At 42.8% G+C, this 17,051-nt stretch overlaps 1 protein-coding gene across 8 annotated transcripts in view; it reads right to left on the bottom strand.

Annotated features, from left to right (window-relative positions):
* Positions 1 to 3,387: 3,387 nt before the first annotated feature.
* Positions 3,388 to 17,051, bottom strand: part of WDFY3 (WD repeat and FYVE domain containing 3) — a 167,738-nt gene continuing 154,074 nt past the window's right edge. For all 8 annotated transcript variants that reach the window (XM_032685026.1, XM_032685019.1, XM_032685022.1 and 5 more), the window contains 10 exons: positions 15,645 to 15,792; positions 14,455 to 14,609; positions 13,881 to 14,039; positions 12,268 to 12,447; positions 11,033 to 11,215; positions 10,303 to 10,399; positions 9,000 to 9,329; positions 8,224 to 8,335; positions 7,588 to 7,785; positions 3,388 to 7,072 (listed from right to left, as the gene is read on the bottom strand). In XM_032685026.1, the coding sequence (XP_032540917.1) occupies positions 6,952 to 7,072; positions 7,588 to 7,785; positions 8,224 to 8,335; positions 9,000 to 9,329; positions 10,303 to 10,399; positions 11,033 to 11,215; positions 12,268 to 12,447; positions 13,881 to 14,039; positions 14,455 to 14,609; positions 15,645 to 15,792 (1,683 nt within the window). In that variant the 3' untranslated portion in view covers positions 3,388 to 6,951. The remainder of the gene's footprint in view (positions 7,073 to 7,587; positions 7,786 to 8,223; positions 8,336 to 8,999; positions 9,330 to 10,302; positions 10,400 to 11,032; positions 11,216 to 12,267; positions 12,448 to 13,880; positions 14,040 to 14,454; positions 14,610 to 15,644; positions 15,793 to 17,051) is intronic.

The raw sequence follows: 17,051 nt of genomic DNA, 5'->3' as shown, positions 1-17,051 counted from the left end.
GCTCAGTTTGGAGCTGATCAGCTCTTAGACACATGTACATATCCCGTGGTGGTATCGTCATCACTGCTCAGATGGGTGAATTTTGAGAGCTTGGGTAGCGTGTCAGGAAACCCGCTGGGCAGCTCTGCCCTTCCACAGCAGTTGGGAAATGGCTCCCAGGTTACTCTGCAGTTGGAGCATTTGTCCTGTAACGAGCATCCCTGTGACCTGCTGCTTTGTCTGCAGGAGAGTGGCTGGATCCCAGCAGCACCATGGTGGTTCTCCACGCAGCTTCATCAAGATGGTCTGGGGAGAGTAGCCAAGCCTTAAGAGTGGCAGTCCTTGCTGTCACACGGCAGAAGCTGCCCCTGGGAAGGGCTGGAAGCTCTTCCCAGAGCTTGTGTCAACACCACCCCCCTTGCAGCTCACCTGCATGGGGCAGGGGTCATGGCTGATGGTGCAGAGCTTTCATCACTGAACACACACATCTCCAATACCTCAGTACTTACAGCAGAAACTTACTCTTGCCCAGAGGTTGTCTCTGCTCTCGCACAGCTCTGCCCAGCAGAGCAGAGCAGGCGGCAGAGGCTGCAGACGCTGCAGTGGCACTGGGAGTGGGGAGGGAGCTGCCCCTGCTACCGGGAGGAGGTGCTGGTGGATCAGCCAAAGGCCCAGTTGGATTTGGGCTACCACTGGCCCTCAGCAGCCTGGGTTTACCTTTTACTTATTTAACGTGGGCGTTATTTGGTCATTCCCCTCTATGACTTCACAGCTTTCTCTATTTGTTCCCACCTCAAAAAAAACTTGTCACATCTCCTGCTGGCCTGCCCACCTCACAGCATGGAGGCCCTCGGCTGGGGCAGTGTGCCAGGGGCTGTGGTACACTCCTGAGCAGGCATGATTGTATTTAGGTTCATCAGCGGCCACATTCAAGTTTTGGTCCTGTTTCTTGCCCTTTTTTGGGGCCAGCCACACACTGTGAAGCGTCATTCAATTCCCTCAGGAAGAGGGCAGGATTTGGCTCCCAGCACATCATCACTCCCGCTTCTGTTCTTGCATACTCCATCCTCTCTGCGTGGTGTGGCACACTGACCTCACCAGTGAATCAAATCCATGTCCTGACGTGGAGACAGACGTGTCCCACTGCCAGTAATGCTTTAAAAACACAAATGCATTTTCTATAGCACAGAACACTTGAGCTTAGAAAAGCAGCTCCAGACCTCACCTTTCTGAATTGTCAGTGTTATTGCAACTGTCATGAAAATCAATTTGGTCACAGCAAATTGGCCACAAATTGGGTTTTACCTGCTAAATTGAAGGCCTGGCCCTGGGCGGTGCTTCTGCCTGGTGGGAGCTGTGGTAGAGCCAGAGTTAAAGGCTGGTGCACTCACCATGAGCTGCCCATCACTCACCCACTGCCTTGTTTCACTCCCAAACTGGCTGCTGGCCCAGCTGAGGCCTGTTGGGATTTTACAGTTCTAACGCCAACATTAGAGCTGCCACAAATTCCCAGAGCACCTTCTCCCAGACGCAGGTTTAGGGCAGGAAGCTCCCAAAAGGTTATGGCTTTCCTTTTGTTTGGACACAAAGGAGCCAAATTAACTCTCCCAACACCTGATTTGCAACTGGGACTCCAAACTGCACTATCTTAATGTTGACACCGAATTCTGTGCTTCACAGGACAGGGGTGGGACTGCACTTTCCCAGTCAAAAGGTCCATCAGGACTGTGGCCCCTGCCCTATGCTTACTCCTGGCACCTCCACTCTCCACCATGCCTGGGGGGTGCCAGTGCTTCCCACGCTTTGGCCACGCCACTCAGTCTATGGCTTCACAACCTGTTTGGGAAACAAAAAGGGCAATTTTTTTGTTGTTGTTTCACCAAGGCAGGCTCTCCAGAGGCCTGTGAAAGGGAGGTTTCGAACACACCACAGGCTTGCAGAGGCAGAGAGGAGTAGGTGCAGAGGTCCACATCGGGGTGCAGAGGGCAAGGACTGCAAAACTACCTCATGGGGCTGGATCACCTTCCCACAGCAGAGCCATGCCCTCCATCACATGACAAACTGTGGAGACGAGGCACTGCCGTGCACTCTGCAGGCAGGATGCGACACTGACGGCAAGTTCTCTGTGTCATTCAAAAGGCTGCACCAAGTTAAGCCCGTGTTAAGTGGTTTAACATGGCACAGGCCAAAGAAGGTGGCCAAATCATTCTTTCCCTGGGAAAATGAGGTTGAAATACTCCGTATACTAAATGATCTGGCTGCACAGCCCAGCCTGGAGCTACTGTTGGTAGGGTATCTCTCCCCAAAAAGAGTGGGAGGTGATGCCAGACCCCACAACCCACAGTCAGCATGGTTACCTGGCTCAGAATGCTTCGGTGAGGTTCATCCATGACCTGCTCCATGACAGCAGAATGCTGGGCTGCAGCTGTCAGCGTCTGCAGCCACGCTGAGAATCACAGTAACTCCCTCATAACTGTTAGAGAGAAAGCATTTTTTTCAGTGTATGAAAAGACTGAAAATGTGGAAATGCCTTGAACCTATGAAAAGGTGACGTTACCAATCCCATATAACCAAGACATGGCTTAGGAAGGGCTATGAAAATGGCTTCTGTAACTACTGCTCAAAAGCACACTGAAGTATAACTAAAAAAAACCCAAGAGTTCACAGAAGGAGCCCATGTAAAACACAGTACACACAGACAGTTAAGTTCATTGGTAGGTGTTCCTTTTCTTTTACACCTAAAGAAATCACCTGCCATTAAATTCCAAGAATGCACTGTCAGGTCTGGTGCCCATCAGGCAAGGAACATGGTAGGTCCAAATGCATTAAAACACAGTTTTTAGTTGGAGATGAACTCGTGGGGCCACCAGCGCTGGCACATAATTAACTGCCAACGTGAAACCTCACATTCTTTAGCATTACCAACTTAGAAAAAGGTATAAAAATGGATTGAAGAATTAGTAAAATGCTTCAACATTTGGGGATCTTAGGCTGTTTCTCACCAGATAAGGTCAAGTTCTGCTCTAGTAGTCATTCTCTCCTTGAGGAAGATGATCTAAACTGGATTTTGATACAACCTCCATTTTTCCACTGTCCTTATCCCAGCATGACATGCAACTATTCTGTCTGCTTTCTCTATATTGGCAGAGCCTGTTCTTCTACACATCTTCAAATTCTTAATTCACACTCTACAGTGACACAAAGCAAAAAAGAATAAACCAAGACATTATTTCATGCTGCATCATTATGGATGGCCATACCCACATTCAGAAAGCAAAACTGTAACAAGCAATAGAAATTTACTCCTGGTGATAATACAGAAACATGTTACTCATTAGTTACCACTCCCATGTTAAAAATGTTTATTCAGCTGCAAATGTTGCATCTTTCCAACAAATGCAAAACAGCTTTTTGGTGGTAAATAGCAGGTATTTATTTGAAATGAAAAAAAAAAATACTTCAGTACCTGAACTATTGCATTTAATCATGTATTGTTGTAATTGTGTTACTCTACCTTTTTGCATTGGAGACAAATATACAATGAACATTCAGATATCACAGATTGCACACTAGATAGTAAATCGTCAGGCCTTTTACGTAACCACCAAAAAACAGATATTGGATTCTGCAATATAGTACAAAATTCCACACTCCAGTCTTAGCCAGTTATCTTCAATTTACTCCTGATGCTGTACAAATAAATGGCCATTTAACTAGGGCTTACAAGTTAATAACAGGACAAAAAAAATATACATTGCACTGACACAAAAAGTCAGCTGTGTTAATAGTCATGCAACAAGTAACCAAACTTGCTGAAATTAAAAATACTTTCTAAAAACAGTTTTAACTGCATAAGTATTTTATACACAGTTCATTTACTGAAACAAAAGGAGTCTTTAAATGATACAAAGCAAATATAAGTTTCTACCAATTTTATACATAAGAAAGTGCAAAATAACTTATCTAAAGTGTTTTGCTATTGAACTGATGAATGTTGGCTGGAGGTAGCCAACTCCCTCTCAAAAGCATGACATTACAGTTGCACACTACATACGAATGTTAAGAGTACATGGATAAGTTTACTACAAAGAACAAGGCAGGAGAAGACATGTGAGGTACTTGCAGAGAATATAGTCTACCAATGTTAGTGTACATGAGTATATTTTCGCTCAACAGATTTTTACATGGAAAACAAAGCAAGTATTTGCCTTAGAAGCTCGAATGAAATGGAAAAAACCCCCACTCCCACGTGAACACAACAGTTGCCCACAGCACCAGCTGCCAGAGGAAACACGAGCAGGTGTGTTTTTTCCCTCCACCTCCAGCAAGAAAGAATGTGGTTTTTTGGAACAGCGCAACTGAAGAATTAGGTAAGAGGGCTGTGCTGGTTTGTTTGCAAAATGTAAACTGGGACTAACCTCTACACCAAGGAAATCGTAAAGAATAATGAATTTTTTTTTAGTACGCTGCCAAACATCAAAGGTGCACAACACCACCCGTGCTGGATGCAGTTGACCACCTACCTCTGCACTGATGGCCTGCTGCCCCCGTGAGCCTGCATTAGCACTACATGCCAACTGCTTGCTTTTAGTGTTAAGATTGTATCAGTGTTACTGCCATAACCTTGTTTTTATTAGGGTTTAATTATGTGGCTGTACAAGTTCCAGTCCACAGAAAAGAAGACTTCCTTAAATTTGGGTTTGATTTGAAATCTGGAGGCAAGGGGAGGAAAAGCTCTGTGGACTCAAAGGCATTTAGGAGTTGTTGAAACAGCCTTTTGCTCAAACGGAAAACATTAAGGCCACTAGCCTGTCTTCTGAACTATGCTGGTTTTGCATCATTTTGGGAAGGGTGAAGGCAACGTCAGAGAGAACAGCTGAACACAGAAATTCCAGCGCTCTGCACATGCTTACCAAGGCCCTTTTCCTGTTTTTAGGGTCAAATCTGTAGGGTAGCCAGGTAGTGTGGCTACTTGACCATCACTCTTTGGATCCAAAATTTGGGTCAGCTAAGCTCAACAAACCTGCATTTACTCAACAGTGTGCAAGGGCTCTAGAGAAGCCTTTCTGTTCATTTGGGGACCTAGTATACATACCAAAACAGGAATATATCTCATTTTACAGACCAGCACATACATAATAAACAAACAAGTATCAAAATACATATTTAACCTTCAGTGCATAAACATGTGATACCAGGGTAAATAGTAAGTGGTCAGAATTAACAAATTATTCACTGCTAAAAGTTCAAATCAAGAGAAGACAGGTGTGCCCCCACGGTGTCAAGGACCTTCTCGGAAGGAGCTCACACCACCACAGAGGGCATTTTTGATGGTGCAATTCTGATAACAGCAACAGGTTTTAATTATCTGCCATCCCAGGGCCAGAGTCTGCCCAACTCATTCCAAGTGAAGTTGTGAGTGAGGGCACTCACCGAAGTAGTAACAGAGCAAACACGAGGCCACCTGTCTTCTGTTGGTCTGGGCCGTATCCCTACTGCTATTTAAAAGAATCCATTGTGAATATACCTAGATCAGTCTGTCACCCATTTACAAAATATATACACATACGTTAAAAACCAAACCAAACACCAGCCTGCCCGCTGCCCTCCCTCTCCACCCTCACCCAACCAAAAACCCACTGGCAAGACCTCATGCAGAAATTAAGTCCACGTCCATGGGCCTATCCAATGTACGTGTTCCAATCCCAGTGGATATCAGTGTCTCTACTTCATCCCACATGTAGTGCAAAATAAATGACATAGTAGTAAAAAAATACTGCAATTAAATTCATATCGGAACTTAAAAACCATAATGGAAATCTACTGCTGTCCTCAAGTTGATGCCATGTGCTGAAAGACAAAGAGAGCTCTGAGAAGCATTTCTGACATGACTAAATATGACCCTGTTTTAGAGCAATGCCTATTGTTCCAAAAGGCTTTTTTTGCAAACAAGCTACAGGACAACAGCGGTTAAGTTTTATGCACAAGGAATTCATTCTGTACCTATCTGCAAGCCAATTGCTATTGACTAAAGAAGGTAAAAGCTGGTTCTTGCACTGCATGAATCAGCTGCTAACGAACAGTAAGTAATTAATAAAACTGCAGCTCTGACATATGTATAAAAGAGGCCTTATTAAATATGAACAACACTGAGGTGGTAAATAGTTTGGTATAAAATGCAACACAAGTGTACAATTTAGTTCCTGGTTATCTTACAGCTAGAATAAAATACTCCAAATTCCTATTCTCAAAAATGTTTTGGTTTTTTTCTTTTTTTTGAAAAATCCATGTAATTCTATGAATAGCCTCACTTAAATTAAGATACTGTGGGCAACTGAAAGAAGAAACATGCACAGACTGGATTTTTAACAGAAATACACATAATGCCTTCGAGTTTTCTGGTTGGTTTGTTTGTTTTTTTTAAACATTCGTATTTAAACTGATAGATGAGATAAAGATGCCACACAAAGTACAGTGGTTAATCTGAAGTCCCATGTAACAGGCAGTTAAGTTCATATTTAGATAAAAAGGCCATTATACCTATTTACAATATACACAGTTGCTTGCGAAGAAGGCAGATTTACAACTATCTTCTAAAAAGCCTTCCCCTCCCCCTCCCCCCGATTAAGATGACTAGCTCTACAAAAACAAGACAAGAAGGGGTGTTTAGGATAAGTGAGGATTTTCTCCATAGCCACGTCACATAGGTTTAGGGGTTGACAGTTCTGTTGGATTTGCGGTTACTAATCATGTCTTCCTGGGCCTTGCTCTTCATTTTGCTGTCAGCCTCGTTTACCTTCTGTCAACACAAACCAACTCAATGATCCCTTTTTACTTTTAGTGCTTCAAACGCAGTATAAACATAAGTGTAAACAGACAATATTCTAATCCCTTCCGATCACCGCACAGTACTCTCACTAGTCCTTGGAGTGACAGTGGGGCTGGATGAGGTCTCCGTTTGCCGGGACCCCATCAATTTCTGGGCCCCTCCTCTGAACCCCGCTCGTGCTGCAGGTTGTAGAAGCAGTTCTGGCACACTCTGACTGGTGAGGAAATCTTGAGCCGTTTGATTTCAGACTGGAACCTGCTGCACCTGGAGAGAAAAAATAAAGCATTGCTTAACACAGGTCCCCTCCATTTCCATGCATTTTCTATCTAGCTGTGTAAATTGTCATCATGACTTCAAACACCAGAAAACTGTCCAACCTTATCTTGACATGGAAATGCAATGCCACATGGCAGAAGCAGAATTTAACTTATACAATCGCCACAGAATCAGTGCAGTGACTCTGAGTGACAGTTAGAAACAGCTGTTGTCACCAGTTTAGACTCAACGTAGAGCTACAGAGATGAAACTAGAAATACCCTTCCTGACCCACTTCAGTTCATGGATAAGAGGAACTCACATACAGTCTCCATGTCATACATCCTCCTGTCTGAGCCTTCCTTCCAGTGGCTCCTAAATCAGCATCCTTACAGTCCTACACACAGTTTAAGTCAGTAAAGGAAACCTCAATCTTTTGCCAGAGTTCCGTGGCATGCAACAGCTTTACCCAGCCTAAAATTCTGTATGGAAAAGAGCCCAAAGGAGACTGTTGGCTGGCTTACTTCTGGCAGAAGAGCTGTCCACAGTTCCTGCAATGGTGACGCCTCTCAGTGAGTGAGAACCGGACGGTGCAGCCTGAGCAACTGTCTCCCCCCTCATCCTTCACCCAGTGGTCAGCTGCGGATCGACCCGGCTGATCGCTTACAGACCAGCTGAACACCCTGCCCCGGCCATCCCCAATAAGAATCCTGCTGTGATCCCTGTAAGGAAAAAGCAAAAGCATTCCTGCAACTATTCTGGCACAGTAACACGCAGGCACCGATGGCCGTTTTTACATGTCAGAGATGGTATGATGTTGAACTGTTGCATAGTAACTCACATGCCAATTAGCCTGGTCTGACTGAGAAACGGAGCCACAACACTCTATGTAGCATAATACAGCTGAATAAATCTACTTATTTCACTGTTTTAATCTCAGTTCTTGAAGAAGGCTGCCCCAAACAGAAGCGCCACAAAACAGCACTGTGCAAAGAGCAATGGTTGGTTGGTACCACTTGATCCCTGTATGGGCTATTCACCTAAGAGTTGGACTTGATGATCCTTGTGTGTCCCTTCCAACTCAGAACAGTCTGTGATTCTGACACTTCCTGTTGATAACACTCAAAAATGTTTTAAGCAATCACTTGTGGGCTACTCACTTGGAGATGCCGAGTGCAGTGATTTCTGCTGGGTGTGCGTTGTCTTTGCGATCGAATGCCGTGTGCATAGTTAGTTTGCTTCTAAACACCAACTGGCGCTCCCATCTGTATCCTAGAAATGAGTGGGAAGGAGGAAGGGATAAAGCAAACTTGCTGGTTCTCATTTTTGTTCCCTCCTCCCCCAACACTTCTACATGCGACTGTGCAGAAAGAAAAAATGTCCTGCTGGAGATCACTCTCTATGGCTCAAGTTTCACCCAGGGAAAACACAGTTTTCCACTGCTCTCCAATGCATGTATGCATGGAGAGGATACACAACAATGCACAAAGCCTCCAGTTTCTCTGAGTCCACTTGGGAGTTGCAGAGAATGGGGACACAGTGAAGCCCTGTACCAAAGCTGGACAGGACTGGTATAGCCTCACTTCCTTTTTTTTTTAAATTTATTTTAACCATTGTATTGCATTTTTCAAGTAAAGACTTAGATTTCCAACTGTCATTAATTTTCTCCATAAAAGGTCATATGATGCTGCGTTTTGGGTATGTGACTACAACAGTTTTGATGACATTCCAGTGCCTTGCCTATTTTACAGTAGTACTTTCAGAGCATCTTTTTCCCCACTTTGCAGCCTACCCCCTCTCAGGAGTTTGGAGGTGTGCAGTAAGCTGGGAGGGGGCACAAGGTGTACAGCTGAATCAAACCAACCTAAGGGATATTCCACACTGTATAACATTACACTAGGGAATAAAACCGAGGAGTGTGCCCAATTTCTTTTACCTGGTTTAAGCTTGCTGTAGTGCCGTGCTTCAGCATAGCTGGGGTGTGGGTGGTTAACCTGAGCATGGGGATGCAGTTTTGCTTGTCCCTCAGAATAATTCACAAAGATAAAACCATCTTTCTCATCCAAGCTGAGCTGGTCTGACCAACGCCTGGAGTCATCAGAGCCGCTGTCTGCTGACCACGCTGCTGCTGCTCTGTTGGATGATGACCTAGGCCTGTGGCTGGTGCTGCCTGGTTGACTCTGGCTCTCCGGCAGTTTTGTGTCCTGGCCTATGCATGGATCATCTGCCTCGGAGTCACTGCTGTCCTCTTCATGGGCTTCCTGCCCTGGATTCACACAACAAGAGAGATGTTGATAGCAAGGGTGCTCACAGTCTGTACTTTTGCCTTATTCAGATACTGCCACTGCCCACAACCCAACAGGTACCACCACTGCATGGTGAGAGGGAAACAGCATGCTGGCATCTCAAAGCCTTTGCAGAGATGCAGCTCTTGCCAGGAATCCACTATTCATCTCTTTTGCACTGGTCTGTCAGAAAACAACACTCCTTAGCTGAAGTTATTTCCTGCAACAGTCCATCTGAGGTAGGCTAGGACAGACACAACGAGCGAAACCTTCAAAAATGCTCAAGTCAGCAAAACCTTTCAGCAAAACTTACACAAGCACAGTCAGCTATGCTGAAACTGTCTGACTGAAAAATATGATGCAGATTTGTTAATACAAAAAAGCAATTACCAAAGACATTTATACTCCCACTGACACAGAAAAAGAAAGTTGCATTTATATAATGATTACCAAAGAGTATCATGGTTTGGATTTGGATCTGGATCTCATATCTTCAACATGAAGAGGGCAAGAGGAAAATGAGATGGCAAACCATCAGCAAGCGCAGACCAAAATCTTCCAACAGGGGAAAATTATATTCTTGCTTGCCTAAACAGCATGCTGTTCCATCAGCAGATGTTTTTAACTCTGTTGTTATGCTACAATTCCATTTCAGACTAAAAGAATATGTAGCTTTTGGACAATGGTAGCATCTACTGGGTTCACCGATAGCACAAATAACCACACAGAGAAAAGTTCCATCTTCAGGAAAAAAAGCTATGATGGCAACACTTTTTCTTACTCACAGCAACATGAAACTACCTTGGGCAAGGTGGTGAACAAAACTCAGATACTCTACTTATTGTGCCTACTGTCTTTTAAGACAAAATCTCCATCATCCGTTCTGCACTCTGTAACCACAGGATTTCACCTACACATAGCAAAAATCAGATAAAAGGCAAATACAAAACATACCTATTTGTGCTTCCTGGCAATCCTCTGGCATTTCCAGCATCTCTACAGGCTCTGGAGCTGGTGTTTCTGGTACTTGCAAAAATTCCATCCGCCAGAACTGGAGGGACAAGGGATAGGTAAAGTGGCACTTTACTGAACTTTTGTCTTTCTTCTGAGCTACTTATAGAGTTAAAATGGGTGAGTAGAACTGTATATTTGCACTGGCAGCATGCAAGGCAGGTCACATCCCCTTGATTTTGGAGATTAGATACTATAAAAGGACATCTGTATTTATGCCTGAACCCACTCCACAGAGCCATCTCACCAGCAGACTCTGTTTAAGGTAAGCCCAAGGCTGCACACGAAAGTACTGAAAATTGGGTTAGACTCACACTGATCAGAGATGACATTAAGTTTCTCTTTTCTTTCTAGGCAACAAATTGAAATATCTCAAGCTATGTAAAACAAAAATGGTGAACAAAAACTACAACCTCCAGGCACGAAAGCTGGTGACCAAAATGTGATCAAAACAGAGCAGGAAGGAAGACGTTTGCTACTGAACATTCCTAGTTACCACATCCCAGTGGGTGCATCGAAGGGGAGAAAGAACTGCTCAGGTGAAACACCCAAGTACAGCAGGACTGCTTTTGGTACTGGCCAGGACACTGTGTTGGATAGACATGGCTTCTCTAAATACTGTTACTACTAAGGTGTAAACTTAATTTTCCAAGCGGCGATTCCTGGTACTTACCCGGACAACTCCGTCCGAATGCCCCGTTACTATGACGTTCTGGGTATCCCACTCATTCATCTCTGACACAAAGCAGCACATAATTTGCTGGCTTCGGCCAGTGAAAGTGTTGACACTTGCAGTAGGGCTGCCATTAATGCTCCACACATGGATGTAAGTGCCAGCACAGGATACAATATCTCCCTGCAAAGACAAATAACACCTCAATACAAGTCTTCAGCAAAAATATAAGCCAGGTTCGATCATAAACCAAGTTCAGCCAAGTTCAGGCTGGCACTTTTCAAGAAGTTTTAGTCAAGTTGAGTTTGGCCACCTGAAGAAGCCTTTAGGATTATATGTCTTTTTTTTTTTTTTTAATTATACCTAAAAAATTAGACTTAGTAGCAACCTATTTGTTGTATTTACAGGGTACAGTGAGTTGACCAATTCCTCCACTATTCATAGCATAACAATCCAACAGCACATTTTCAATACTTTCCCTTCTCCGTTTCCAAAGACTCTACTCATGTTGACGCCTCTCTTTTTCACAGACATGTGCCACCTTAAATTTCATTTGCTTCCTTATTGGGAACAGTCCAAACTAGCGCAGAGAGGAACAGGAGCTGCAGTCTAAAGCACTGGCAACACTACAACCAGACCACTGACAGCTAATAAATTGTGCCTCTTGCTACCCCCTCTGTGCATTACAGCCCCATTTTGTCTTGATTTCAACCATTACATCTGCTCCAGTTGCAACAGGGTCCATCCATCCAGCCCTGCTGACCATGCATGGGAGCTGGACAAATGATGACCTGTAACTCATAGGACCACCAGGCATACAAGCTTTTAGGATGTGTCCATTTCCACTACAACTGGCACTGCAGCTTCACCCAAGGTATCTTCTGCTTCCTTTACATTAAGCTTAAGAGAAGTCAGCCAAGGTCACATATCAAAACCTTTTCTTAGCTCCTGTGGCAGGTTTGACAACCCACTCTGAATGTCACACTAGCTGTACTGCTAGTATACAGCACCTTTCCCAAGCTCAAGCTACTCTACATGGAATGAATCCATGTGTAACTCTGGACAAAAGACACAAATTATTTCCTAAACCTGTTAATTAAGTTTTCAGGTGATTTATATGATTTTTGACAAACTAACAGAACAGCTCAGTTTGTTTTTCCTCGGTTTAACAATGTCTGACTCTTGCTACTGTTCCCACATGGAATGGCACTGAATGGGTGGCATTTGGTTCTTACCGTTAATTCATTTATACAGAGAGCTGAAACTGGAGCCCTGTGACCTCGAAGCTGCGTTAGAAAGGAGAGTTTATTCAAATCCCAGATGATGCAGGTGCGATCCCGTGATCCACTCACAATTATGTGATAAGCCAGTGATGCTGTTAAGCATGTGACAGTGTCAGTATGACCCAGTAATGCCTGCAAAACACAAGACAGGAGGAACAAGATGAAATCAGGAGAGAGCACAAAAATTGCACATTAAACCCTCTTATCTGGAAGATTCAGATAATGTAACATGAATATTCTATCAGAAGATGCAGCTGCCTTACAAGCATTCAGTTGATAACTATTTTCATAATTGAAAATGATAGACTAATAATTTTTTTCCCATTTAAAAAGTACTTTGTCAAAACAGAATTTCAAGAGTCTAATGGCATAGAGCCTTCCACTGGATAAAAACCATTCTACAGCAGTAGCCTGTTTATAGGGTCAGAATGTGTTCCAGGCTGCACCTGAAATTACATTCTGAAAACAGAAACTAATGGCTCCTTTATAAACTTCTGTTGATGTTTAAGAGAAGATAAAAGAGACAAGAAAGAGCTGCAACCAAAAAGGCAAAGTCAATTGGAAGGAGGAGAAAAATACAAGTGTCTACTCATATTAGGTCCAACTTTTATATTTTAGGCTTAACTGCAGCATACTCAGTCACAAATCACTGGCTGAAGTACAATAAATGGCCTTCAATATACTACCCTGAAATTTAACATAGTGTTTTATCTTGCACTGTTCTGAAGTAAAACACTTTGGAAACACAGCTCTGTACAGTTGTTAGATACCGAGCAAGGGAAGTTATTAAATAATTCTCTAAATTTCTTAAGTTTGACTGAAAACTTTTCTCTAACAAAAAGTCCTACTGTTAAGATGCCAACAGGAACAGTAACACTCTACAACCTAACTACCTATAACAATTATACACAGCTCCTAGAATATTTGGATTTAGTTAGGGTTGGGGTTTTTTGTTTGTTTGTGTGTGCATTTCGTGATTTTTTGTTTGTTTTTTCCTTAGTAAACACAAAAAACCCTCTCTGCACTTAGCTGCAACTGACTTCAAAGCACAGCTGCTTGCTTTAGATTAGAACTTGCTGTCTTGAATTAATAAAGCAAGAAAAAACTTCAGGTGATCCTAAAGAAGTATACTCTGCTCCAAAGACATTATTGCCAGAAAGACAAAAGTTTTGCAGAGAAATGTAATTTGAACATACATATTTTTAAAGAAAAAGTAATTAAAAAAAAACCAATTTAAAGAGAGGAAAATTAACCTTTAAGGCAGCCTCCTTTCACTGTCCTTCCTGACAGTTTTTAGATGGGGGGTTACAATAAAGCAGATCATTTCACAAAACACACCTGTACAATTTTGTTAACATCACTACCAAAAGCTCCTGGTGTTCCACTATCCTTAAATATGATACAATTAAAGACAATTTGCCCACTTTCGATGCAGATCTGTACCTCGACTCCTCTCTTCTCCAAAGATCTGCTGGACTCATGGCTTTAAAGGTTACTAAGGGAGAAATAATAACTTTGATCCTGTAACATTAATTTAAATAAAAGGCATTTTTACTGTATTTTACCTGTTTCAGTGTGAGGGCTTTAGCCTTTTCTTTGGAGACACCCATCTCCCACACACACACTGCTGTGCTTGTTCCTCCAGTGATAACAAGTTTGGGGTTGGGGCAAATGGCACACAGTATCTGACCCCATTCTGACAAACATTCATAAACAATCACTGCCTAAAAATAAAGAAAACAAAGAAGAATTACTTGCAGGATAAAAAATAAAAACCTGACTGCCACCTTATATTCATTAAGTCACTAAGATACCACTGCTACCCCTTATGCAGTTTTTCCTCAAACACAAGCAATTCCAGCCTCTGCCATAAGATGCCTCCTGAGGTAATATGAGATGAGCTTTAATTGCATAGATTTAATTCATTCATGTTTTGCAAACCCGGTAAAAAAATTATTATTAGTTGGTTTATGTTATTCTGCCAGCACTCCGATGAAGAAAACCAGGTAAGGAGCAAAAAAACTTATGCAGTACAAAATTACACATGTGAAAGAAATTTCCATTGTTGGATTTGTTTCCACTATTGAGCACCAACTGCTTTGGTACATTCAGCACCGAAACAGATTTCAGATTACCAACCTTGTCTGACTCGTAGGTACCCAGTCTGCAGCTGAGGTCTGCATAGCCCCAAGCAAAGGTTTTATTCCAGGTAGGTGGGATGAGAACCTTATTCTGTTCCACTGCCAGAATGCCTTTATCAGTGCACACGATCTGTCCCACAGGCTCCTTGAGCTCTAAAAAGAAGATAGGGTTATGTTTTAGTGCTGGGAGAGACAAATACCATCTGATCCCAATACGTACCTGCTGTTCTGCAAAAGTAAGGTCTCCGTACTGGTTGTTTATATAAATCTTTGTTTCAGCTGCAGTGATGGCAGCTTTTGCTCCATTCCTAACAAATGCAGACCTAAGCACCACCAGCAGTGGCAAGAATACTCTGAGGACCACAGACCTATCTGTGAGGCTGCACAAGGTGTTCCTCAGACAAGATGCCTGTGTTCATTAAAAGTGATTGCAACATTTTTGACACAAAGAAAAATAAGTTTTTGGTATTGATTCCAACACCTTGGACAAGCATTCCCACAAGCTGCTTTCCTGACTACAGCTCGTAGTGTCCTATTTGTTTTTCCCCAAGCTTTGCAAATATAGATTAGTCCTTTCTAATTTCCTGACTTAGAGTCTACACTTAAGCCCTACTATGCCCTTTGTAATAGTACATCCTCTCCTTTTACAGCAGGCAGGCACAGTCACTTAATCAGCTAGGAAAGAAATCACTGCATAGCATTTACCTGCCTCACAGACAACTAACTTCTGCTCGGTATAATGTCAAATATGAAGTAAAAAACCACCTTCTTTTGTCTCAGTGCAGCTTCCAACACCACCCTTTCCTGCCAATACTTCTCAGTATTTCTTGGCACTGCAACAAAGAATCTTTTGCCATGAAAATCACAAAAATCGAGGCTATTGCAGGCCCAGAAGCAACATACCCTGAATGCTGTTTGTTAAACTAAAATTCTATAAAGAGGTGCTTGGGGCCCATTTTATCCCTCTATTTAAACAAAGTTATATTAAACTGGTGCTTTCCAAGTACACTTTAAAGTAGGTAAGAACATAATCTTACACCATTAGAGTATTTTAAATTTGCCCTTCTCACAAAACTACAGGCAGTAGGAATATCAGAACTAAGCAAAAGATGAAAAGGGACTATCTTGCTGAAACTCTGAATGCTTGGGTGACAAAACAGGAATAACTACTGTGGTTTTACAGTTTACCTTTCACTGGAGCAAGAGATGGCCGCAGGTTGTCCAAATGATGGAAGAAAATCTTGTCACCTGTGGAACCAGGAGGCACAGAGGTTCCCACAGCCTCTCCATTCAGTCGGCTTCTAACACGCTTTGGTGGGTGTGGTTTTTTGAAGAGCTGAAATTCATCAAGAAACTAATTACAATCAAAAATTACAGGCTTACAAGGGCACAAACGTAAAAAGATCATAAATAAGTCCAATTTACCTCCTAAAAATTCTGCAGGTCAGCAAATGTTACTTAACTGCTCTCGTATTCACTAATAACTTACGGCAATAATTTCAAAAAAACTTCAACAAACAATATGAAATCCTACAAGGAGCAAAGTTTTTTTTAAAGCTGTTCCCAGTTGCAAAAGCAGCTGAATTAAAGCAAGCAAAAATCCCAAAGCTGATGCATAATGCGGTAAGAAATTCTAACCCAGGGTAAACTGAAAGCTAAGTTTTGGCTTTGAAACAAACTGTGTCCCACAAACAGCAGCTCACTCGCTTGGAGGTGGCCAGGCTACCAAAGAACAGAGTAACAGCATGGGTGGGCATGGAATGGGACCCCATATGACAACGTGCACAAGAAAGGCATCTGAGTCCCTGATTATCTTCTGCATAGCTTTTCGTTATGAGGGGCTGAATTTACATTTTATCGCTTCAGTGACCGTTCCAGTGTTAAAAAAGGCAATCATTGCTTCTAATAAGCCATGTTCATCAGTGACACACACTAAGGTTTATCACTTGATAAATTAATAACAAACACCTCAGGTGGTAGATGCTATGTATTACAATATGTAACTGACAAACACAGAGTGGTTTTTTGCAAGATTTCAACAGCTCTTTCACAGAGAGGCTACTACAGCACTGAAAGGAGAACTGAAATTCCAATGCTGAAACTTGTTTTCCTTTGAGCCCCTTGAAATGTGCTACCTGTTTGCCTTTCCAAAGCAGAGGGAACATGCATAAGCCTGAGGTAGCTGAACTATGACGGTGTAGACATGTTTCTACTGCTTGCACCAACCCCTTGGGTACAAATAACAACATGGCCTACATGCCATCCCCCTCCCTGAAGGATAGCATGCCTCCCATCTGGCTGGGCTATGGGAAGACTGAGAGAGAAGGTCCATCATACAGCGTTTCACATGAACAGTGGGTCTCAAAACTCCAATTCCAGCAACAAAAAAACCCAACCCCTCCTCTGAATGACCGTTCCTCTTGCTTATTCATTTTGCTCTGCCCCTCAGGCTGTGGCATCTCAGGCCCGCTGCAGTCGGTGAGAGCCCTCTTATAAACATAGCATCAGCTCCGCAATGTTTTGCATCACAGACTTTTAAAATGGAAAACCAAACTACAAGGTGTATTACTAGCGTAAGAGATAAGATAAAGAAGA

The sequence above is a fragment of the Chiroxiphia lanceolata genome, chromosome 4 (assembly GCF_009829145.1).
Source record: "Chiroxiphia lanceolata isolate bChiLan1 chromosome 4, bChiLan1.pri, whole genome shotgun sequence".
Classification (NCBI taxonomy): domain Eukaryota; kingdom Metazoa; phylum Chordata; class Aves; order Passeriformes; family Pipridae; genus Chiroxiphia; species Chiroxiphia lanceolata.
This window is presented reverse-complemented; position numbering and strand designations above follow the sequence as displayed.